Genomic DNA, 26312 nt, shown 5'->3' with positions numbered 1-26312 from the left:
CCAAATGACACACGGTCCACTTCTAAAATAACTTGCAATATTTTTAAGAATTAATGGATCGCTAGACTGAATTTCCACAGTGGAATTATGTTCCTAACAACACATTTTTATAGATTAGACGACATCTGCCTGGAATAAGTGCAAATGTTTATCTCAGAGTGAACATATGTCAGATGTGGTGGTTTTTTTTGCACATCTCTCAAGCGGCTCAGGGCTGAGCATGGAGCTACTTTTCTGAATGGAAGCCAGACACACTGAGTGCTCCCACATGCTGGGTAGGGGAGGGAAGTGGGTGGGGGAAGCGGCTCCTGTTTCCAGCTTCGTCTCCAAGGGGACCACCGAGCCCACCAATCGCGTCGCTGAGCGCCAGCAAGCGGGCGATTCAATTGCTTAAAGGCGCAGCAACCACTTTCAAGCTGGACACGTTGTGGAAGTAAATCAGTTTCAACACTGGAGTTTGGCAGTTTTCATTCATTCCTTTTTTTTCTTTTTTTTATTAAATGTGAAATCACATGTTAGTTTGAGCCCATCCATTTCTCACAGTAGCTGCCTAAATACAAACTAGGCATCATACTGTTAACACATCATTTTTCAAAACAAATAACACAGTTGTGTACATATACACATATTCACAAACTGAAAGGACAGTCTATGGTGGTAGGTTGTTATTTATTCAAAAAAGATGACAGGTTCACACTCGGAATGTGAAGTAACTACTGCCCAGAACTTCCAACAAGAAAAAAAATGTCTCGGCATATAATTAAGTCATATTCCAAACCCTTTTTTTTTTTCTTTTATCAAACAGACTTCATATATGAGACTTACATAAAAATAAACTGCTTTTTTAAGTGCAAGAAATAAAAAATACAGGTTTATGGTTCATGATAAAAAAAGAAGGCAGTCTTCAGTTTTAAAATAAAGTTTCATTTAATGAAACAGGAGTGTGGAATGTACTTTTTTGCTTGCTTTGACCACCACTGTATCACACCATGCCCTTTTGCAGAAGTAATCGTCGTGTCAACTGGTTTGTTTCCCCCGCAATATTTCCAATAACATTCAAAAATGTGTTAGTATGTATCACACCACAGGCCATACGAACTTGTTTTGCATCAGTTCCAGCTGATTTGTTTTTATTCTTTGTCTGCCCGGACAAGGCTTCAGCATCATAACATGAGACGATGTCGACAGTGCACAAGTCTGTTCAAATTTTCCCATCACTTGCTACAATTGTTGATGGTCTGTTTCTTAAAGAGTATTATATTGCACAAAAAATGAGAGGGGCGAAAAAACAGTATGTGCCATAAAAATACCAAAAAATCCAGTTTCACACCTGCGATCGGGACCCATCCACATATCACAAGTATGATATACATAAACTCCTAACTTTACTATATTACAGTACATATACAATCTTGAAACTAGTTCCAGCTCTGAGGTATGTGTATCCCCATGACGCCATTGTATTGTCTACAAATACTCAACAAATCTGCTCTACAACTGTACAAAAAAACCTAGTTGAAAAATCACAAGGCATTTTTGATGCAAGTTTTAATTTAACTTAATCCTTAAAACCAGGACTCCCTTGCATGCGTAAAAACAAAACAAAAAAGGATAAAGGGAAGAAGTGCCTGAAACTCACTGAAAGCACAGTAAGAACATTCCCTTTCGACTGTACAAAAATATGCCTGAAAATATCTTACTTTTTCTTTTAAAAAGATGAGGTCTGTCATGTATCAAAATGTTTCCTCCACGTGTTGTGTGTACACTGCTGAGGTTTGTCAAATTTATCCAAACAAGGAGGAGGTAAACGGAACCGGTTACAAAAAACAAAAACATTTGATTTAGAAATTACAGAAACCGTGTGGAGTTTTTTTTTTTTCTCTGGTAAAGTAACATCCTGAACAGTTCACAGATTTGCTTCGAGTCAGTCCACAAGTTTCATCTCCCTGCAGTTTGTCTAAAAAGAGGATAAGATGCATAGAAGTTCATGTTTTTCCCCCTTATGTGTCAGGGAAAAATCCATAAAACCCTGTCATGCTGCCAGATAACAATTTTTAAAAAGTCTGCAGACTCGTGTTTGTTTGTTTTTTTTTACATTTTTTGCTACCAGCTTCTTAAGCATCTCAAACCTCAGGTTGCCTCTTGGTCCTGAAACGCAGGACCACCCCCCAAAAATAGGAGGGAGGCAGGGTCTTTAGGGACAACTTGATCAGGACAAACATATCATTGAATCTCTCCCCTCTGTATTATTACTCTTTAAATCAGTATGTAAAGACCAGATCGGAAAAGTTGGCCTCCAGCCAGTCCCCTGCGATCATCTCACTGAGTTCAGGCGTGCAATAGTCTGGGAACTCAAAGTGAGAGCCCAGGCTGCCCTCGCTGAACGAGTCCAGGTCTTTATCCACAAGGGACAACGACAGGTTCCCTGAATTGGGGTTGCCCAACTCCGAGCCAGAGGCGCTGGGGGCGAAATTCAAACTAAAGTCAAACAGCAAATCGTCCGCGTCCTCGCCGGAGGAGGAGCTGCTGGATGAGGAAGAAGAGGAGGAGGACGTGGAGACCGACCTGGAGGATGCTGGTGAGAGGGAAGCAGCGTGCAATGTGCTCTGCTTGGAAATGTTCTTGATGTTGTAAAAGAGTCTGTTGGTAGTGGAGGCGTTGGTGGCGGAGCCGCGCAGCTCCTCGTACATGCTCGCCCCCTCCGACTCGGCCGAGGAGCTCAGCGTGGGGCTGGCGGGCACTTTGGCGACGTTGTACGGCCTCAGGCGCTCCTCCTTAATCCCCCCGACCCGGTGGTGGCGGTGCATGTGGTGGTGCATATGGTAGTCCTCCTCGTAGTCGTCGTCCTCCTCCTCCTCGTCGCTGGGCTCGCTCTTGATCACTTTGGCCGCCTTGAAAGCCGGGAACACGCCGCCGCACTCGTCCGCGTAGCCGTGCGAGGACTTGGGGCCGCTCTTGGTCTTTATCTTGCTGCACTTCTTGCTGGGGGTCTTTGTCATTTTGCCGCACTTCTCCGGCGACGGCGCCGACGACGACTTGGAGCTGTCGAGCTTTGGTTTCTTCTTAGGTCTGTACTTGTAGTCGGGGTAGTCGGCCATGTGTTTGAGCCGGAGCCGCTCCGCTTCCCGTATGAACGGGATCTTCTCGCTGTCCTTCAGCATCTTCCACCGTTTGCCGAGCCGCTTGGAGATCTCGGCGTTGTGCATGTCCGGCGACTGTTCCATTATCTTTCTCCGCTCGATTTTGGACCACACCATGAATGCGTTCATGGGTCTCTTGATGTGGCCCGTGGCGGTCTTGCACCAGTCCGGGTTGATGGCCACCGGGCTGCACGCCATAAATTCACTCTCCTCCGAGTCCGTCGCCTCCCGTGACATGCTCCCGTCCGTCTCGCTGTTGTCGGTGTGTTGCACCATGGTGCAACCACAACGTCTCTCAACACTTAGTCAGCCCCGGCTGCCCTCTCTCTTTTTCTCTCTATTTCCCCTTTCTCTGGTGTCTGGGCAGCGGTCTTTTTAGGCGTCCAAACGCGCGCGTCTCAAGCTCTGCACTCTTTTTGCAGACTTCCAAACTGCCTTCTTAAACTAGTTATCGGCTTTTTCGTGCCGCCTGCGTCACGGTGCGCCGTCCAATCACGGCGCTCGTACTCCGCCCAACAGACTCCATCCAAGACTCCTCTTAACCCTTTTAGTCCTCCCTGTCGGAGTGGAGGAGGAGGAGGATGAGAAGAGGGGGTTGGTGGGGATACGCAGTGTCTGGGCCAACACTTCGGCACAGACGAGCGCAATAAACACAGCTAAATGACCATCGCGCAGCCTTAGCGTGCGTAAAAGTGTAAATAAAGTGAATCCCTTCTAATTTTAGTTATTTAGTATTACATATATAAGACGTTTGTGCAGATGTGTGTGCAGCAAAGAGATGTGATTATTTGCTTTTTTCCTTCTTCCTCTCCCTCAGGTTGGATACTGAAGGTGGCGCTTGGACACTGTTGCAGACGCCTGGATTCGCTGAATGCATGCTGCCGGTCTACGTGCTTGTGGTGGTTTAAAAAAAAGGAACCACAATGTTGTCTGTTATCTTGGATATCAGCTCATTTTCCCTCAGATGCATCCAACCAAGTGTTATTGTCCCTGCTAATCTATTTTGTCGACGTTTCTTTCCTGTTTGTGTCTGTGTGTGTGTCTGCATTAGAGGGAAAGAAGTAGGTCAGTAGTACAGTATTTTTCCAGGTCGTTTTTTTCTCTCTCTCTCCCAAAAGTGTTGCATATAACATTCTATTTGCACATTTTAATTAATGAAGAATATGGGTCAAATAAATACAAGTCAGTATATGCTTTGATTTACATATAGATTAATGCACATGTGGTGAGTTAAACCATGCAAACACAGAATGGCACCACAGTTTAACTATCCTAATTTGGATCTGCACCAAATTCGTAGATGCTCGATTCTGCATAAATATGAATTTTGTCATTAATATTCATGAATTGCTAAACAGGGGGAATCAAATAATAATAATAATATTATAAATACATGTAAAAATATATTGACTGAAAGTGAAAAAGTCAAACACTGAACTTTTTATATAAGTGAGTTTTTGGTATGGTTTGCGCTTGCCCGTAAGAAATGTTTAAATAATTTTAATCAACACCAAATTCCTTGATACATACACACTGCATTGATTTTTATCCTCACGATTCATGTATAACTCACTGAAAAACTGCAAAATATAAAAAGAGAGTGTGGGTGAAAAGTTAAAAGGCCCAATGAGTACGATTGATTGAATGGTATTATTTGGACTTGCCAGTACTGTTTTACGTGTGTGACTGTAGCAGGCCTATAATGGATCAGCACCAAATTGCACACCTTCAATGATACAGCGTTCGATTAGTACACGGGATTGTACATCTTCATTGGTAGTCAGGTACTGATCACTGAAAAATTATGAAGAATTAAAAGGAGAAAAAAAATCTCACAGGAATAGAAAAACCTTTGGATCTGCATTAGCTACAAATTCAGACAGCTAGAACTACTACATTAATATTAATATCTCATTAATATTTATACAGTATATTACTCACTGATGATGAAAAAAGTCAACAAAAGCTGAAAACAAATCAAATTTAAACAGGTGAATATTTTGGATTTGCAGTATTAAACATGCACAGGCATTAAAGCCTAGAATTAACATTGTGAAAAAGTATTTGCCCTGTTTTCAAATTATTACTTTTTGCATAGTTTCCACAGTTAGGGCCCTATTTTTGTTCCCAGCACAATTCTAGTGCAAAGTGCAGGCTAACTGTGCGCATGGGTGGAGTTTTCTTTCTTTCTGTATTTTGCTAGCCTTTGCAAAGGTAGAACTGTGTGTAACGGGGCGTTTTCACCGTTGTGGGGATGGAACCCTGCCGAGTACCATTCAGTCATTGCAGCATCCCTCATTTGCATTAAAATTATCGTTGTCAGAATGAACGGTGTGCTTGGCACTGCAGAAACAGAAATAGACTCGCTGGGGTCCAAGAGGGGCATTATCCACAAATGGAGAAAACATGTAACAGGGATGAACAGCCGGCCTACAAAATTAACCCAAGACCACAGAGATGACTCGGCAAGGAGGTCACATAGGAACCCAGGACAATATCTAATGAACTGCAAGAACCTCAGTTAAGGTCAGTGTTCACGACTCAACAGTAAAGAGACTGGGCAAAAATGACACCCATGGAGAGTTCCAAGGAGAAAAAACACTGCTGAACAAAAATAACTTACTTTTAAGATAAAAAAAAACCATAACTTACTTTTAAGAACAAAACAAAAAAAAAACATGAATGATTTCCAAGACTTTGAAGAGAATATTCTATGGACTGATGAAATGAAAGTTGAACTTTTGGAATGTGTGTGTCTTACATGTGTGTGTTACATCCGGCGTAATTGTAACAGCAATTCAGAAAAAGAAAAAAATGACAGTGGTAATGTGATGGCTCCTTTGCAACTTAAGAACATGGATGACTTGTTGTGATTGATGGAATGAATTCTGCTCTTAACCTGAAAATCCTGAGGGAGGATATCCAACTATCAGTTCATGACCTCAAGAAGACGCACATTTGGGTTCTTCAGCAGGGCATTGATCCAAAACTCACCAGCAAGTTGATATATAAATGGTTTTAAACTTAAATTAAGATTTTAGAGGTCCTAGACAAAGTACTGACTTGAATTTGATTGAAAGGTTGTTGCATAACTTTAACTTCATGCTAGAAAAAAATGTTCCTAAATTATAGCATTTCTGCAAGGAAAAGTGGGTCAAAATATCTCCACCTAGATGTTAGAGACTCATTTACAGTTATACAAAAACGCTTGATTTCAGTTGTTGCTGGTTTAGGGGGCAAGTGCTTTTTCAAACAAGGCCAGGTAGCTTTGAATAGGACTAGTGACCATGAGGAGAGATAAGTTGTGTCCAGAGGGAAGGAGTGGTTTGGGTCGTGTGATGAGGAGTTCTGTTTGATTGCTGTTTCATTTTCGAAATTGTTTATCCATCCAGGTTTTGATGTCAGAAAGGCAGTTGGTTATGGTACACCAGATAATAAGATCCTATTTTGGATCATCAACAAAACATAAATAGATACCCAACTACTCCACATGGCTGACATTTGACATTAAGATTCAACTATGATGCACTGAAAAATAAGGAAAATGGCAAAACGGTGACTTGATGGTAAGCTTTGGCATTATAGAATAGTCTAAAACAAGCAAAAAAGCCTAAAAACAAATAACTAGAATGATCTAATAGTCCTTAGATTGCAATGGCATTATTGTGAGTAAGATTCATGCATTGTTGACATGTATTTTAAGTTCAAAATAATAAATGGCCCAAAACTCAGTACGCATAAATGCATCTGAATTCATAAAGCTCATTTTGTGTATATTTGTCTGATCTCCTAAAAAAGAACCACACACACCTAAGAGTTTTTTTTCCTTTTTAAATGCATCTGCGCACAGCCTTGCCTGGATGTATATGGTCTGTTGACATTTGCTGTGTCAAGAGTGAGCAGCATCTAGTTGGCTACTCTTGTACCCCATCCAATGACCCCTTCCCCCATACGCTGTTTGCAGGCCCTGCGTGGCAGCCAGCAGTGCTGTTGGAGGTTGGGCCGATAAGGCGCCCCTCTCTTTTTTTCTCTGCTTCGTCCCCTAGAGGGCAATCACTTACCCTTTTGAAACCCTCCCCCCACGTACACCCTGCCACCTTATTTCCCCCAGCTGGGGCTTAGGGTTAGGTAGGAGTGTCTCTACCAAGGCGGTCAGGGAGCGCATAGCGAGGGAGGGGTGTGGCGTATAGATGGAAAGGGGGCTGCAACATGGGAGAGAGATGCTGAGATTGTTTCCCATGCTTTTCTGTCTCTCAGCTAGAGAAGGGACTGAAATGATTCATAATGATCTGAGAGACTCTTGTGTAAGGAGGTCATACTGAATGATTATTTTTTAGGAGGACAGTTCAAGTCACACATGGTTACAAGCATAATCCACATTTTAGGGAGATTTTGGTCCAATTCTGACTTGCTCAAAAGCTTATTAATTATCTAAAAGATAAGGATCAGGCAAAATGAGTAAAGGACCTTTGTGATCTATGCCTATCGCTTCCCTAGCCTTATCTCTTTATGATGCTTCCAGGCTGGACACATGAATCACCAGCCTGCTTAATGATGAGCATGCAGGGTGGCTGTCTTGCTCATTAGCATGGCTCATTATTGGGTGTGAATGAGGTGTGGTGTCAGCTCATGCAGCCCTATGAGTCATCCTAGGGAGGGGCTGGTCGCCATGTCTGCCTCATGCAATGCAAACCCAGCCCCGTCAGACCCCATCCCCCTTGCTTCACCCACCTGACTGCCCCTGTGATCATGCTGAAAGGAAGAGTTGCGGGAATACTGAAGCATCGTTTCATTTTTCCTCCACAAGTAGAACCTGTGGCTTTTTACAAATAACAGTACAATTTTCGTTTTTGGCACTACCGCATAGTTTTGCTGTCATGGTTATCGGAATTCCGCAGGGATGTTCATTTGTGATATAGAAATTGATCCCAAGTGGATCAATTGGCCACCATTTATTCACAATGCAGGTAGTTCTCGGTTAACAATCTCCACATATGATGATTCAAGGTTACAAAATGATGGCAATAAAGCCTCTTATGAATACTGTATGTAGTCACATGGTAGAAGAAGGCATGCTTAGTGACTGCCGTACTTACTGTTTTTCATTTGATTGTTTGCTATTCATGTTGGCTGGTGAATGGTCATTTGCGAAGATTGACGACATGCGCGTGGCTGACCTCAAATGAACTGAGGAAAAAACGAATCACTCTGTTCTGTACTTGTTCTTTGCTTGAATAAAGATATATTAAAAAGAAGAAGAATGAATCACTTGAGGAAGTGATCCATTCACTCACGTTCACTGAAAAGATTTGTTCTTTTCGAACGAATCGGTCGCGAACGACCCAACACTATTTCATACACATATTACAACTTCATTAATGCAACTAAGTGATAAGACGCAGCATGAGTCAACATATACATTTGGGGTAACCACAGTAGAAACATAACTCTATAGTAAACCAACTTGTATGTACCTTTAATATAATAGAAAGTCATGACTCAGAAGGTGAAACGTTTATGTATAAATCAACTTGTCTCGCAATCAATGTAATACACAAAGACTCTGGGCTTAGTACCTGTTTGTGTTCCTGCACAACTCAAGCAGGCGTGGCTGGCATATGCCAACTTTTATTCTCATTTGGTGCACAAATGTCTGACAAAGTTATTTTTTAATTTACATGGACTTTATACATAATCCAGCGGTGTCACTCCGGTAAAAATGTAAAAACAAAATCAACTTGTCACATAATCTATACAGTGCTACATTTCCTCCCTGTGACCTCTTGTTAGCGCTCTTTTGTGCTGTGTGGTTGCTTCAGCACATTGTATGTCATTCAAACACGCTCATCCAGCAGATGACATTTTGTCTTTGTTCTGTATTTTATACTTAATACAGAGCAGTGATTCAGGTAGCAAAATGAATGTGTATGAATCTGCCTAACTCATAATCAGTATAGTGCACTGTATTTCCTTGGTAACTCTTCCTGCTGTTCCTGTTCCTGTGCAACAGCTTTAGCCTCATGTATGCCAGTCTAACAACAATGCTGGCATGGCTGTCATATGTCTGTTTTCTTATTAGCCTTTGTAGCTCAAATACTTGTGTTCCAGGAATTCTGCGGAAACAGCCAGTGTTTACAAAAACATTGTCCATGTTTTGTTCTTCAATGTTTTAGTTCCTGAAAAGTAACAGCAATATTTATATGACTCTTTGCCATGTCGGCCGCATGCAAAGCAGGCAACCTGTCTGCCTCACCCTATGCGATCAGGCTCTTGAGAAGAGTACTAGTAACAGTGAAACATGTTTTCATTTTCGTTACAGAGATTGCACATGATTAAACAGTAAAAATCTGCAACATTGCTGCATTATCACAATGTGATTTCTGATGCACCCCATTCCTATTGCACCCCCTCAAGGCTGATGCTTAAATGCTTATTTGCCGCCTCGTGTCAAGGGAGAGGACTTTTTATTCTAGAGCGATGGAGTGTTGAATTAAGTGATGGTTTTCATGTAGGAGCATTGAAATAGGGTTTTAGGGAAGGGAGGAAAGAGCAAAACAATTCTCTTTGCATTGCTTATCTAAAAGCCCCCTCAAAGCAGCTGGTGCACTCACAAAAGGCCAGTGAAGCGTTAGATCAATACTAACCCTGGCTGGAGGCTATCTGATGTTCAAAATGCATGGATCCATCTCCTCTGCATAGCCCTGAGACAGGTGTGGACTTCTGGAAGCCGCTATCTGATGGCCTCACAATGGGCGAGTGGGGGTACGAGGGGGAGGAGGTGTGTTGGTAGCGTATAAAAACGCAAATTAACTTTTCAGTTGACAGACACATTCTTGAGTATCCTGTGTGCTCAGGTTACAATGTTTATTGCCCACACCGTGAAGTGCCATTTCTCAAGCCCCGTATGGTGGACGCACTTCACACTTGCCATGTGTTGGAATTTGTGTAACAAGTTCCAGAAGTTAAACCGCAGCAGAAGGTAAATTGCTTCTCCTGTAACAGCTCACGTGGGGAACCCAATCTCGTCTTATAAATGTGATGATTTACAGTTCACGAGTCAGTCGGCACGGCCTCGGCCCATGTCTTGGAGATGACACTAAAAGAAGCTATGTCAGCCGCTCCGTAATTCGCTTCGCTGCCTCCTTGTCGCTATATGATCTCATTCCTCACACATCATGCTGTCGCCTCTGCTCTCTTTTTGCAGAGAAGACAATGAGGAGCAGTTGGGTACTTGTTGTTCCACCACTTGAGTGTTTGCAGCCTTTGGGCCATTTCTAATCCCCCCGCCGCACGCCCCACAATTCCTCACCCTTACCTCTTTGCATCAGCGATTCAATGCAAATGGTTCTCCCAGGTGTCAGGTTCTTTGTTGACCTCCTTGATGTGGCCTCTGTGTCTCAAAGGCTTGATGCTTAGCAGATACTTGGAGAGTGGAGTAGCTTGTCGTGAATGTAAACAGCTGATGCTTGAACATTGCGCTGGAATGTTAGTCTCACAGACACGAACCCTAACTAACCCTAACCCAAATACAATCAGAAGTAAACAAATTGCGACAAAGCCTCTTTGCATTCACCCTGTTCAAACCTGTTCAATAGCCAGCTCATGCATAGGAATCAGAAGCACCACTCTCATAAACATTCACATTAATTGCAGAGAATAATTAATATTACAACAACTAAAGTTTTATCTGAACCACTCCACTAACAATTACAGTAGAAAAATCAGTGACAACAAAAACGTCTCATAAGAGTTCAATTTAAGGTTTTATTGATAATAACCAAAATCACATCACAAGTTCTTTCATGAATCAGTCCCTCCAGGATTTCGCAAATTTGTGATTGCAACTATTATTTGCAAAATCCTGAAAATCCTGCAAAATCGCACTTTGCCGCAAATTTGTTTAAAAATCGCAACCTTCCCGCAACAACAATGTTTTGAAAATGAACATTTCACATAACTTTAGGGTGATTTTGCCTAAAATGGCTCTGCGGGCGCCCCACTGGAAATAGCAGCAGTAGCTGAAGTCACGAAGAAGAAAATCACTACGTCACATCCGATGATGATGGTGCAAGACGTGAAGCAAAGAAACACAAAGCATTTACCAACTAAAAACACGGCATAGGACCATGCAAACCGATATCCGGACCTCCTGCACCAAACCAGGGGTAAACTATTTTTTTCTTTTGTTCTGGGCAATATGTTGATGTAAATCAATCATTAAAGTCTTTAAATGTGTTAGTTGAAGTTTAAGTTTATCAGACAAATTTGAATTATGTGAAAAATCATCAACTGAAGAAGTGGCACTTGGGTACGTTCTTAGCCACGTTCTGGCTCTGTCCCTTATTTAAAGGGCTATAATTTGCGATGTCACCACATCGTGCAACTGAAAATTATTTTTGAATTGCCGTAAAAGTAGTCAGTTCTGTACTTGTTCTTTGCAGACTCCGCTATTCGTGAAATCTGCAGCAGAACCACGCACGCTGCGAGTGTGAAGTCACGGTGGAGGCTTGCATAGTTCAGTTGATCCCACCCCAATCCATGGGTGCCTGTTGTAATTTGTAATGGGGATGCAACAGAGGTCCAGCCAGGTCAATCGCAGCCGGGGGAGGGCGTAACCAGGTTTTCAGGAACTTGTAATGGAAAAGTGATTATAGACAGCCAGTCACCTATGGATAATTTAGTCTTCAATTTTAACCCAAGGTATATTTTATGAATGTGAGAGAACACTGGATTTTCTGGAGAAAAGTCATATAAGCACAGGGACAACATCCAAACTCCATACAAGGGCCTGAGCAAAGATTGAAACTCAGAACGTCTCGACTGTGAGGCAGACACACTAGCCCTGATTGGATTGCTATCAGTTAAATTTTGCTTCACTAAATCTGTACTTTTTTTCTCTATATTTAGGCAGAACTATAACTCTTGCATACCCAAAACCAAACACCTACGCGTAAGAAAATCCAACATAAATATTATGGAATTCAAGTGAATCTATAACTAAATAAAGAGACTGAATGTAAAACTAAAAGTGCAGTGTCTCTGTAAAGGTGACATGTGTTTGACTGTTCTGTGAGAAAGCATGACAAGTATTTCCTGCATTTTTCTGCTCCTGGACCCACAAAGCCATGACAGTGCAGTGGTCGGAAACAGATGACATCATCTCACAGTTTACACTGTACAACATGTTCCACAGTAATCATATTGCAGCATCATCCTTGAGCAGTGCTCATTTAAATCCCTTAATTATACAGCAGTAGTGGTGGCGACATTGCAATGTTGTTTTCCATACGAATCCAGCACTCTTCAGGTTGTATTGTACATTGTTTCTTGTGTTAATAAACTTGCGGAGGAAGAGCCCTCCAGGCACTTCGCAGCCCTTGTAATGAGAGTGTGTTTAGTCTGGAGACTGTGTGCGACTAATGCTGATGGATCGTATGGCTGCAGGTCCAGTCTTGTGCTCTTTCACACTGGAAGACACAATTGGAGGGTGGGGGTGAGGAAAATTTTCATTTGCAAGTCTATAAAATGTGTGCCAGTCTACAAGAAGATAATTTGCATGTTAATGAAAGACCGCTCATTCAAACTGCAAGGCCACAAAATATTGCGATCATTGCTGAACTTGTTTGCAATTTCAACAAAACTCTCCAGGGCTAAAGGCAAAAACATAACACTAAAATGGTTGTGCATGATAATCTGTATCCAGCATCATATTGTCATCCCGTCCATCCATTTTATGTTTAAACATATTTATCAATGTGAGCACTCTGTCTGACGCAGCTCCTCATCATTCACTCTCCAAAACACATCACCAACTGAAGAACTGGACAGGAACATTGAACATTTTTTAAAAATCTTGATTGTTGCAGGGTACACCAATTTACAAAGAAATATGCTTCCTGCATGGTCATTGATAGTATAATAGTTCAGTTCTCAAAAAGGTTGTCTGTCTCTGCACAGTATGCCATATGCCATGTGATTGACTAGCGACCAGTACAGGATGTAGTCCGCCTTTCACCCAAAGTCAGCAGGGATACGCTTCAGCTCACCCAATACCCTGAACAGGATATGTGGTGTTGAAAATGGATGGATAAATATTCAGTTTTCTTTCCTCCCTTTTCTTTCAAGTACAGTTTTACCTTAAGTGCTTGGCTAAGATGCGACTAATACCAGACGTTTTAACTGACATTAACTTTCAATGTAAACCTGGGTTTATTGTTGAACCTGATATACAAACAGTCCCAGAGAGGTGTCTTTAAAATGGCACTGTTATCATTTTCATATAAATACTAAAAATGGTGGACTGCTTGGACTCATTCACGCTCCAACTGGATAACATTATATAAACATGAGAGCAGAAAAAGCAAGTCCATGCCCTAATGACATGCAGTGAGTTTCTTGGCTGGCGAGACATCGATAATTACAGTTATATATATATATATATATATATATATATATATATATATATATATATATATATACATATATATATATATATATATATATATATATATATATATATATATAGTTGTTGTTCTTAGAGGTTCATAGCTGGCAAGCTGGTGGAACTTTGTCACCTCCGGTGCAGTCTCTGAAAATCCTTTTTTGACCCAAAAGATAAGAAGCTGTCCAGGAGTTTTGCTTTCATTCCCCACTGTTTGTGCAGGGCATGCATACATGCCATGGAGTAGCACTGAAAATGCAATCTTTTGACACAAAAGTGTAAATTCGTTCAGGAAAATAGTTTTCTACACTGCTTTCAACGTATTAAAGTTCAATAGGTTTCCTAAGAACCAACTACAAACTTTGGCAACTCGCCTTCATTCATATATTTTTTTTAATAAAACGCAATAAGAAAAAAATAATTATTTATGCCAAATAAACATTTAATAGAATTCTTCTATCTGCTTGTCTTTTGAGTGTTCTTGTTAGCTTCAATTCAAAGAAAAAAAGATTTTAAATGGATTTGTTTATCATGTTCAGAACTAAGATCTAAAAGAAACGCAGGGGCAGGTTCCCGCTGAGGCCATGTGCGTTTGCTTTCCTGCGGGCCAGCCAAGACTTGCCCCTTTCCCAAGATAAGATAGTGTTGACTGTAGGCCAGTGAGTGTAGTGACTGGTGAGGAGGAGTGGTGGGGGGACTCCGCTGTGCTTAGTCACCCTCAGCCGCATCCTGTGCTCTGAAGTTTTACTGGTTTATGATCTTTGCACCATCCTAAGAATAGTGACAGTTCAAAGCAGCATGACAAATTGAGAATCCATGCCCTGTGGACCTCTTCATAATGAGCCGCCAGGGTGAGCCCAAATTCAAATCAGGGATTGTTTTTAAGGTTAACGTGAACTTTTAACTTAGTCAAATGTTTGCAAAATTAGAGGGGGGGGACTTCTGTTCATGATTGTGCTGATTGGATTTCTGTGAACATCTGTTAACTTTAAAAAAAAAAAAAAATATGAAAATGACAGAAATTAAAAGGCTTTTGTTTCCGCCTATAGAGACATACAAACAACAGACAATATATTTACAAAGTTATTTGTTACAAACTGTTGTCCTTCAATTCCATGATTCTTCGAGTTCATGAAAACGATCAACACCTACTCGGGACTCAAACATTCTGTATGTATTGCCCTAGCATCACAATATTGTCTACTGTACGTTTTACCTTGATATAAATATGGCAAGCATAAACCAAAAAGCCCTTTGCCAAAAAATTATGTTCATGATGCTCAATGAAACATACCTAAAACAACCTGCAAATGTAAGATCTTTTAAAGACCCTTTCAAGCCCATAACAATCAAATAAGACCTCTACTTGTTGAATATGAAGAGTGTGCAATAGTATACTTGATACACAATTTTTGATATACGTAGATCCTGTACGATTGTTTGTGGTTCCATTCATTCCGATCTCCATTATGCTCAATACCGCAATTATAAAGCTGTCAAATACTACAAAGATTACAAATACATTTTAGCAACATGGATTATTGGATCAGTTGCAATATTAAGACCTAAGACGTGCACTTTAGGCATAAGTGTCCTTTTTAAGTACCGGTATTGAGGCATACATTTTGGAAACTCCAAATCCAAACTTTGAAATGATCCACAGACACTCCCTGGAACATTGATTCCTTTTTACCTTGGGCATTCAGCGACCCAATAAAAATTTACCTGTGATTCATTTTGGGTCCCTGCAGCCCTCAAACTTGGAAACCTCGCCATGCTAAAGAGTACTATAACATCTGTAAAACCATATCTTGCTCAACTATTGTCAATTGTAATCACGTAAAACAGATGAAGACATGTTTTCAAGTTATAACACAGTCTTGCATATCTGAAGCATCAATGAAGCTTTAACCTTCAAAACCAAAACAAGAAGAAATGGACCAATGAAGAGACAAACACCTGAAGCAAATTTGAGCATGCTGTCATGTTTGAACAGTGACCAGATAAGATAGCTCAAAGTTATCAGTGCGAGATGAATTCCCAGAGGACTCCCCAGGAGGGGTTTCATCAATGTAGTGTGAGGGAGAAAATCAATTCCTCAAAGCACATGGTGACAAATAACCACCTAAAACCAAGGAGGAAGTCGTCTTAGCCTTAGCGGCTCCATCCCGTTGAGAAATAGCAAGTCTGGAAAGATATAAAGGACAATCATTCCAGCATCGTGGAACGTAAACAAAGAACAAGTTTGTAAACATCATCATAACCATGTGGGCCAGAATGAAAAGAAGTCACAAGGAGTCAACTTGGTGGTCCATTGCAAAATAACAGAAACCATTTTTTTACTCACATGACATACTTTTTCATAAGGATGGGCATAATAATGAACTATATTATTATCAGGAATTTGGTTGGTCTCTTGAGAAAAAACATGAGAAAAAACAATTCACTACTCAACTCAACTTTCTACAGAACTTTAAAAACAATCACAGTTGCATAAAAAGTGCTGTACATAAAGTAAAAATTGATCAGACATATGAAAACAAAGACAGCAAAAACAATACATTAATAACATAAAAAGAGTAGTTTTAAGTGTGCTACCTCATCATTAGCGGTGTTGCAATTCCAACAATGAAAATAAAAGTAAAAGTTACAAAAAAAAAACCAGACACAGTAAGGGTTAATCATCATGAAATGGATTAGCTTGTCTCTTATTTCTCTCTTATTATTTGTGCAGCAATACTAATCTCATTACAAGTGTCTGTCAAGCGTACTTGACGATTGACTTTAACAAGGTGGACATTTTTTCCCCTTGCACCCTTCAAATTCATAGCGTTGTTCACAAATGAAAACGCATGAGAGTCTCTCGTAGAACCGACAGGGCCTAACAAGGGGAAGAGAACAAGGCTCAGCACTTTTGATCAGTTTGTGTTCGACTCGTTCCTATCGAAACACACGTTGGTGATACAATATTACATTTCACATAAACCTCGGATGGAAGCAACACATAATTAGCATCTTGTTAATCGAGGGAAGGCATTACAGTCTACTTAATATGATGGTGGACTAAATTGTTTGCCAGCACCAACATAATGATTTTACTCACCCTAATTGTGTTTTGTATAAGAAGCGTCTCTTCTTTCTTTTAACAAGAAAATGTGAAAAACATCCTAAGGCAGTATTTTTGAACTAGTTTTAGATGATTGCATAAATATTACATTGGCTCTCTGTCTCCAGCATACTTTCAATTTATATATTTCTCCATGTATAAAATGTTCACAGGCATACAAGACAGTTATAATAGGCTTCAAAGTAACCCTCTACTATACCATGACCCCAGAGAACTCTGACTGTCACTGTCTGTCCATTACTGGAATAATCTGACTGTTTTGCTCAAAGCACCCGGAAGACCAGTACCTTAATCATAGCTAATCCTTGCAAGCAAGCAAGACACGTCTTGGAGTGGGGGGACACACGATGGACACATCACCCCAATTAGCAGATGCTTTAGCTTTAAAACCCAGTCATTAGGATCCCATAACCTCCCTGTCACTCAGTGTTTCTGCTGCAGCCTGGAGACTCTGTGCACTGACTGTCTCTTACACACGTAGCATTTATGAACAGATGCATAAAGACAGAAAAAGACATGAAAGAAATAATTGTGTTGCATGACAGTGTCTAACATGAAGATCCTCAGAGCACAAATGTGGTGGAGCAGGCAAAGCCGCAGAATGGCCAACAACAATCCAGCATCTTCATTCCAATTTGTTTTGAGGGATTGCTCAGAAAGAAAGACTTTTCTGTTTTTGGCTAATGAATGGCGAAGGGAGCATGCACAGTCAACCATAGGCTGTACATGCAGATGAGGTGCACAGTGTGGTCTCGAGAAGATGTACAAATTAAAAGATGAGGAAAATGAAAGTTTTTGGTGCAGTATAGCCATGACATGTCGGCCATATTTGTGGATGCAGCGATTCTCACGTTTCTCGACATAAAAACAAGTTAAGCTCTAACGGAACACAGCTCATTACTTTGCAAATGATTACTTAGCTCTAACAACTTCAGAAATGGAAACTAATTAAATTAAAAATATAAGACGGAATTTTACTTTTCTATGTTGAGATACAATTTTTGAGAAACATTTCAGGCTTCCGGCCATTTTTGAGGAATGTGTGTTTGTGCTGCAATAGGCCTCGGCCTAGTGAATTCACATTGAATAAAATAGTCACTTTGAAACATAATATACAGCAGATAACTTATTTTTAAAAAGCATTTGCTCTGATAAATTAAATTGTTTGACAAAATGAAGCCTTTTCATGTTGAATAAATGATAAAGGATTTAGAAACCCTGCTTATGCAGGTGCAAGCCAGCACAACTTAATGGCGATCCCAAGCCACGATAAATAGGCAGGGTTGGGAGAGGCATCTGATCGAAAAAAACATGTGCCAAAACTTACATGGAAATTAGCTTTAAAGAGATGCAGGAAAAAATAAGCAGATGAAAGGAGTGCCCTTAGCAGGAACATTTAAAGATCAAAACAGAATCAGAAGAAGACAGCAGCACATATTGACCAAGACTCATGGTGCCCACCTATCTGGAAATACTGTACTCCAGTTCAAAGGTAATGTAACCCATAACATTTGGTAGCAAGCCAAACGTTCATCAACAATTATTGGGTCTTTGACACAGCATCGGCAGCATGTCACCAATATTTGTCGAGTTTATTGCAGCAAGAATTGTGCTGACACAGTCCTTTAAGTTCATGAACAGTTGTCTACGCTGAACACAACATAATTCCTAACTTGTTCTGCAATGTATCATAAAATACTACCTAATTATAACCACATTTTTTTTAATGTAATACACTACTACTAGGGATATTCGGCTTTGGAATTTTACCATAAACCTAAAATTAACATAACCCTGACAAGTAAATTTAATTTTACCTTATCAAAAATGTACATTCACAACTGTTCAATATTTCAGTACTTTTTTCATAACTTCCTGCTCTTGAACAAGGCTGTTTGACAAGATTAACAACAGGTGTTTGAACCATGAACTGACTAATACATTCCCTGGTTCACTGAGAATTGGTATATAGTCCCCTTCATCATGCATTTAACACATCATAAAAACAAGACAACACCTAACAATCGATCAACCGTATCTCGCTTTTGCGAGGCTTCAAACAGGATGTTCTTAGAGGAAAGTGGATACTGAGCTGAGACTGCCTCTGAATTTCATCAGTGGGTTGAAACAGAGACACAGAAAAACTGGAAGAGTCACAGAAAGGCATGGACGTGAACGTCCTGAGAAGCATACTGATTGATCATGCATCAAACACCTGACGTGAATTTTGCTATTTAGCTCCTGAAATGTCACCAGAAAGCCGAATATCACTAACTGCATGTGGAAAATGTGTGTGCAAGGCATATCCATCAGGTTTGTGGATTATGTTGCAGCAGGACTCTTGCTGGCATAGTGACACTCGTTTTCATACCATATCCTACCAAATTCTCATGGGAACAAATTTATAGGGAATCTTTGGAGGTCTGTGCGAGTGGAGACATTAAAGCACTAAGCATTATCTTGGCAAAGGCGCAGCCATTAAGCCAGCTACAATAAGACCAGGGTCAGGGATGAAGTTGAATGACAGTTGAGGATGAATATAATTTGAGAGGGTTTGATAAAGACGGGGTCTAACGTTAAAAATCGGAATACTAACTCTACGCAGCAGCTCGTCTGCACCGACATATTTTCATTCTTTCAGAAGAGGTCAGATCTAAAGGAGGACAATGACCAAGCTGGTGAGATTGATGGCGAGAATGAACGGACCAGCAAAATCTCGACTAAATCAAAGCCATTCACCGTTAATGAAAAAAAGAGGAGGACTGCACTGTAAATCATCTTACGGTCTCATGTATTAGAGATAATGAATTCACGCTGCCACATTTAACCTTAGTTTTGCAATTCATTATATTTGAGATTAACAAGGGAGGGAACTTAAGTGAACTGTCTGCGGGGAATTACAGTGGTGGCCTTGTTGTCAATCAAGGATTGTGTACCCATGTCTTTCATTAGACTCTGAGGAATTAAATAAGACTTTCTTTTAATGGCGGATGGCTCTCCCTATTTAACGCTCCTCTTCCTCTCCCAAGATGGTTAACTCTTCATTACCCAAATTAAAGGCATCCATCTCCGTTGGCTCCTGCCACATTGCCATGACCTCTACCTGTCAAAACTTTCATGTGAGCGCTTGAGTGATGGATGATACCCCCTGTACCCCATTGTCAAAATCATCCAGTGACTGTCCAACCCTTTCTGATCCATTCTATCCATCTCCCCAGGCTACATGCCGCCAGCCGTGATTTAACAATGAAGTGAGGCGCCAATTTTCTCTCATAGAAATTAGAAACTACCTTTTAATTATATGCCTGGGAGTGTTCGAAGAGTTCAGAAGATCAAACCAAAAAGCTTTTAACTCGACTTTGTGTGGGCTGATCGTTTATATTCCTTAGACATGCTATTTCAAGGGTCGTTCGACATGCTGAAGGCTGAGTGGCGGGTTTGAGAAACCATTGGGAATAAGATGGGGAAGCGTTTGAAGGACATCCATGTTATATGTTGATGTTGAACAATGCTGCCATGTTAAGGCCCTGATAGACCAAACTGATGTCGGAGGTCGTTAAGCGTCGTTGCATCTTTAAGAGCCGTCTGATTAGTGTAGTGGCCACCGTCGTAGTGTCGTAACCCATCTGTAACTGTCTTGGGGGCGTTTACGTATGTTGAATCGGCGTCGCCAGGCGTGACAGTTGGTCACAATGATTGGCTCTTAGCTAGCAAATCAGCACCAACGTGAAGTGACAAAGGCGGGAAAACAGTGAGCACGCCTCCGCTGCCTTAATCTTCTTACAAGTACAAGAGCAAGGGTTGACAATGTAAGTATTTCACAATACCGTGTCAAGAACATGATGGTTTACTTCGCTTGGGAGTTCATCGTGAGTGAAGAATAGAGCCGAATGCATTGTTTACGTTGTTATAATCAGCCCCTGGCCAACATCTTTCCGGTTGGAGTTTTCTAACCATCAGAAATGGTGACTACTGCTGCCAATGGTATGGAAGGGTATTACATCTTATGCATGCGGAGAAGATACTTTAATGGTCACCGTCGCTGTCTGTCGTTGCGGTGTGCTTTGCCAGCGTGACGTGTCGACAGCCGGCCGGACGCCACAGGGGGTAAGCGTCTGTGACTGTTGGTCGTTTTGGTGTATCAGCGCCTTTACAGTTACTGTATATAACTATACACAACATACAGTTACTAATGACTCAAATTGAGGTAACATTCATGTAAAACCTTTCAACGGTTGTTTTTCCAATTACAGTGAATATTTGACAAAAGATGTCAAAGTGCCACTTTAAAAATCAAATGCTTCAATATACACACTATTGGCATAATGTTAATGTCATAAGCATCTGGGGGTCTCTTGAAAAGCACTTAAAAGGGAAGTCAACCCAAACATATTTTTTTTCCAGAATATGTTCTATGCAGGTCCACTAGTTGAAATGCGGAATTCTGATTAATATTGCGTTTGTGGAATATAAGTTACGCAGCCAAACGCACCCACTTTTAGCCATCTCACGGGGCGGCCATTTTGTCACTTCTGCCGACTGAAGATGACATCGAAGTTGCTCAGGGCTCAGGTAACGACCAATGACGGCTGTTTTCCTGAAGCTAAGACAAGATTGGTCACGACAAATCTGGATGAAAACGATGTCGCTATTGTGTAAATATACCTTAAATTGTCAAGGACGACTGAAAAGCGTAACACTTGTTGGCACAGGTCTGATCAGTCGATATGCATTGTGTGTTTTGCAACATACTTAAATGTTTGCACAGTCTTTGCTTACAAAGGAAGTGCGGGTCCCCTGACATCCTCCCCATATTTCCTCCCTTTTTGCATCACCTTGAGACACATGCGAATGTTCAAACACATGCCAAACATCATACATAAAACATGATATAAGTGGTCCCGTTCTTGTCTGACCTCTTGTCCTCTTGCGTTTCTTGCAGGCACATGTAGATAAAGCTCCAGACACACCTCACTTCCTGAGAGGAGAGTTATGGCTTCCTGGGAGAGGCAACGCTGTCCCCACGGAGCCCCGAGGAGTTGGACAGCTACCTATGGTTAGGGCGCATCTCTGACTTGGCCTTCCCTTCTCACTTTGAGATGCTTCGTGTACCTGTCAAAAGGTCAAAAGGGGACACCGGGTGCAGACAGCAAGCTGGTGTCGGTGTGTCCGGATGTGTGTGTGTGTATGAGAGAGCTAGACCCCCCTACAAGCGCACTCCCCCACCTCATGTGACAGATGCCAGGCTGTTTATGTGTGAGATGTAGGAGTACTGGGTGGGCATGTGGGCAGACGCATTTGTTTGCAAGTGCATGTGTGAAGGGAAGTGTCTGTGTGTTGTGTGTGTGTATGATGCCAAAAGCTGCACATGTCAAGAGAATGCAGACGCACGCTTGAAAGCATTTGCATACACGGGCATGCTGTTGCCTTTGCGCACATGCATCCTCACACACTTAAAATGAGAGATCATGTTAATGGTAAAGACCGCAACCAAAATGAGACCATCCTGTCATAACAGGTGTGGGGAATTTGCAACTGGCCCAGTCACCAAGGAAATAATGAGCTCATCATAGGTGTCCATAACTGGTTACGGCTTATTCAAGATTATGACTCAATCACTGAGGCTTATTACGTTTAGGTAATTGTTTAATCAAAGAGTGGACATGTCAGTAGGAATTGAGATGAGACTAATTATAAGTCTGCGATGACTTCAACTCATTGTTCTACTAGTCCTCTCTTGACAGGGGCTGGAGTGAGAGGAGAATTTGCAGGATGAGTGACAGCTCTACTGAAGCAAGTATAATCATGGTGGTATGCGCTAACTCTGACCCCCTCCTTCCGTAGCTACAGATCCAAATCAATATAGCGCGCTCCTTGATTAAAATGTTTAATTAGATGTGCTAACTTGCAATACTCACCTAAGGGGACAAACGAAAGCATCTCTTTGTGTTCGGATCACAGGGAGCCATCAGCATTAACGCTTAGCCACCGTTGGAAACTGTATAAGGGTCCTCAGTTTACAAAGGAGCTCTGTTCCTACAGAGGGGACATGACCCAAAGTCACTTACATACGTAAGTCGGAACACTTAGTCTATCACTAACTTTTTAACGCCGTACTAAATTCATAATTCCATTAAATATTTGCATGAAAAACACTTCTAGGCAAACAGTTAGCATTGTGCTAACTTAGACGTTTTACATTTTGTGACCTTGAAATTTCATATGTTCCGAACATCGTAAACCCTGGACTGTCATTGCAATAGGTAAAGCACTATATTACATTCAACCTGGGTGATTTAGGCTGTGTTTATGTGACAGTGATCGTTTTGTTCCTTCGAGTTTTTAAAATTACTTGCAAAACATTTTCCTGTTTACACAGATGTGCAAAACAACTGGAAGCACTATAATATGCATGCCAGGACACATTTTGGTAATATCCTTTTGTAAAGGAATACTACGGGCATGCTAATTGCTTGTAACCTTGTATATCTGAAATTGTCTTTAAATACCATGTGATGGTAATTTGACTTATGTAAGTCAGTGAATGTATTGGACACCTATCCAAGTGAACACATTAACACAGTTGTGGTCCATCAATGTAAATTGGCTTTGTTTTCAGATATTTTCATAGTTCAAAAACAAATGCAGCGATGTTTCTGAAAATATTACCTTGACACCCGTTTTTATAATGTTTGCATTTTCAAAGCGCTGTTGTTGTGTGAACAAAGTAACCAAAGCAGTTTAAAACTAAAGTCATGTTAATGGCCGCTTTATTGCAACAAGATCATTTCAATGCCAGCAAGAGACAATAAAAACTAAATTGAGACTCTCACTCAGTGACACTCACTCACGATGACTGCTGTCGGCGATGAGAATGTTATAGTCTGTCACTAAAACCTTATAAATTGCCATAATTTCAAGAACAAGGGATGTTACTTTAACCTGCTCACTTCATCGATGTCATCTTCCTGCAGCACTTCATTTGATTAACTTTCACATCGCTTTAACAAACACTGTATAGTTCTATAATGTGTGCTCAATGTTTCCCACTTGGCATCCATTGCAGCCTGATCATCCTGGAATTGGGATTCCCCCATCTGTGGTCCCTCAAGGTTTCTCACTTTTCCCCAGATGTTTCTTTTTGAGGTTTTCCTTGCCCTAATGGGTTTTAAGATCAGGGGATGTCGTGTATATTATCTGGTGCATATGTGTAGCCATTTGAGAGTTTCCTGTGATTACCTTTGCCATTCCACCTGGCAGTTTTACCTGAACGAAAGGTGCACCAAAGTAAATTTGATGCTGTACTTGAACCATTTGGAGTATCGGCATAGTTTTGGTCTCTTCTTGAAGATAACACTTTGAATTTTTCTCCTCAACTGTCAGAATCTTTAGTAAGTGCTAGTGGCACTGAATTATGGAAGTTTGAATACATAAAAGAAGGACGACCCATGGACGACCCACGGTTTTCTACGTATTCAAAGTTTGACAGTTGAGGAGAAAAAAATCAAAGTGTTGTCTTCAAAAAGAGACCAAAATGATGCCGATACTCCAAATGGTTCAAGTACAGCATCAAATTTACTTTGGTGCCCCTTTCGTTCAGGTAAAACTGCCAGGTGAAATGGCAAAGGGCTACGGGCAATACAAATAAATTTGACTTGACTTGACTAATTTAAATTCAAAGTGGCTTTTCAAGTGACTTGTGTCATTTCCTATGAATTACAGTGCTTTTTTGTTTGTTTGACATCCTACCAAATTCTACAACGAACCAGCTGAGAAGTTACAGTTTTCTGAATGTGAGGCAAAGTATGTTAGGTGCAAAGTGGGCTAGGAGCAGCAATAATAGTGTTTGAGTCGCTCGACCTATCTTTAGTAAGCTGTTATTAACTTCTGGATACTCTACTAAACCACAGTGCATGGGAGAATAGCCCTTTCCACTAATAACTGTTCATTTTATTTGTTTAGTGACATCCAAGTAATTTAACAAGAAAGTAATAACACACAGACATTCATGAGCATCTATTCTACATAGAAGATATTCCACAAATTCTGGCTAACAGATACATACAGTACCATTGCGTGTATCAGTTGTAGTAAGGTTTCTTTAAGGGTCTTCATATGGGTTCAAGTAAGCCTTTCTCATCAGGTTAGCAGACAATCATGCTTTTTAAAGCATAGTCTTGGCTCGCGGTTGGAAACAGGAAAGAACAGCAGTCTCCCATTACAGCTTCTTCACCAGCACTTGGAAAGGAAGTGAACAGCAGTCTGCCGTTACAGTTTCACTCAAACGCACACAAGTCCAAAGTAGTCTTGACTCGTGGTTGGAAACAGGAACCAAACGGTGATCACACACAGCAAAAATAATCTGGTATTTTCTTTCATTTACAAACCAGCCTCACCTGATTAGAAACATCAACATTTGTATGCTTCCATGTATCATGGTGTCTGCTTAAGTCAGAGACAAGTGTGCTAGTACAACAGTAGAATTTCACAGTGCTTGTAAAACGACATCTCCCACCGCAAACCAACCCCCCAGCCCCCCTCTCCACCCATGTCACTATTCTGTGTGAAAGGCACCGAGGGTGCGAAGGCGACTGGACTATTTCCCGATTTCCTGAAACACGACTGAGGCAGGAAGGTGTCTGCGTGAAAGGAAATAGTGGAAAACCGGAATGGGGGTGTGAAGTTTATCACCTGGTAATCACTTACAACGTACTCTTGTGTTGAACACAATTTCAAGATCGCACTAGACGCTGGCAATGACATGGCCATGTATAAGATTCTCTGAATGTGGGCTCACATGTCACTGTGTATACTGTAAGTGACACAGTTGCGCCAATATGACGCTTCGCTGGGCTCTTTATGAAAGACACAAGCTGGTAAATGTCTTATCTACTTATATGGCTCTGATGCACCAGTTTTGTGGGATCTGTGTGTGAAAGAGGCTAAGGGAAGGCCAGGGGGACCTTGAGTGAGAGTTGAGTTATTGATCATCAGTCAATAATTCAAAGTTTTTGTGCTCTGAGTTTCTGGTCCTGATGGACTTGAGGATTTGCAAATTTGAGTACAGAGTGGGAGGGGTCACAATATACTCAGCTCGATTGGGGAGTCCTGGAAGGATGGCAGATTGCAGTCAATCACCTTCTCAGTAGCGTGAATGATACACTGCAGTCTGCCCTTGTCCTTGGCAGAGGCTGAAGACAACCAGATGGTGGTGGAGGAGGTGGTGAGGTTGGATGCTTTTGGAAGTGCACCATCATCTCTGAATCTTAGCGATGATGATGATAATGCATGGAGTTCTTTTGCAAGATCATCAAATTATTGTATAATCAAATGTGATACTTTTCAAAGGATCTAGAATCTACTGTATATCTTTAAAAGTCATACAAAACTGATTATCTGTGACCAAAATCTATTCTGTCATACTGGTCCAACTTGTATTGGGTCTTCTTTCAAAACAACATTTCCTATTTAGGGCAATTCTCTTCGTAACAATTACTTGTAGATCCTAGGTCTGTCACAACAAGACCTTTACGACTTTAACTTTATGAATCAATCACTTTCAAACCTGCACAAGAAGCAAATGTAGCAGTTCACATTTTCACGA

The 26312-nt window shown here is 41.0% G+C and overlaps 1 protein-coding gene across 1 annotated transcript; it reads right to left on the bottom strand.

The window, feature by feature from the left end:
- Window positions 1–456: 456 nt before the first annotated feature.
- On the bottom strand, window positions 457–3581 carry sox11a (SRY-box transcription factor 11a). The gene has a single exon (XM_086050106.1). It carries the CDS (start codon window positions 3414–3416, stop codon window positions 2262–2264), a length of 1155 nt encoding a protein of 384 aa, XP_085906232.1. The 5' UTR covers window positions 3417–3581; the 3' UTR covers window positions 457–2261.
- Between the last annotated feature and the right edge of the window lie 22731 nt (window positions 3582–26312).

The sequence above is a fragment of the Filicampus tigris genome, chromosome 13 (genome assembly GCF_054856515.1).
Source record: "Filicampus tigris isolate MCC_2025a chromosome 13, RoL_Ftig_1.0, whole genome shotgun sequence".
NCBI classification, from domain to species: domain Eukaryota; kingdom Metazoa; phylum Chordata; class Actinopteri; order Syngnathiformes; family Syngnathidae; genus Filicampus; species Filicampus tigris.
The sequence above is the reverse complement of the archived record's forward strand: the minus strand, read 5'-3'. Positions and strand labels throughout refer to the sequence as shown.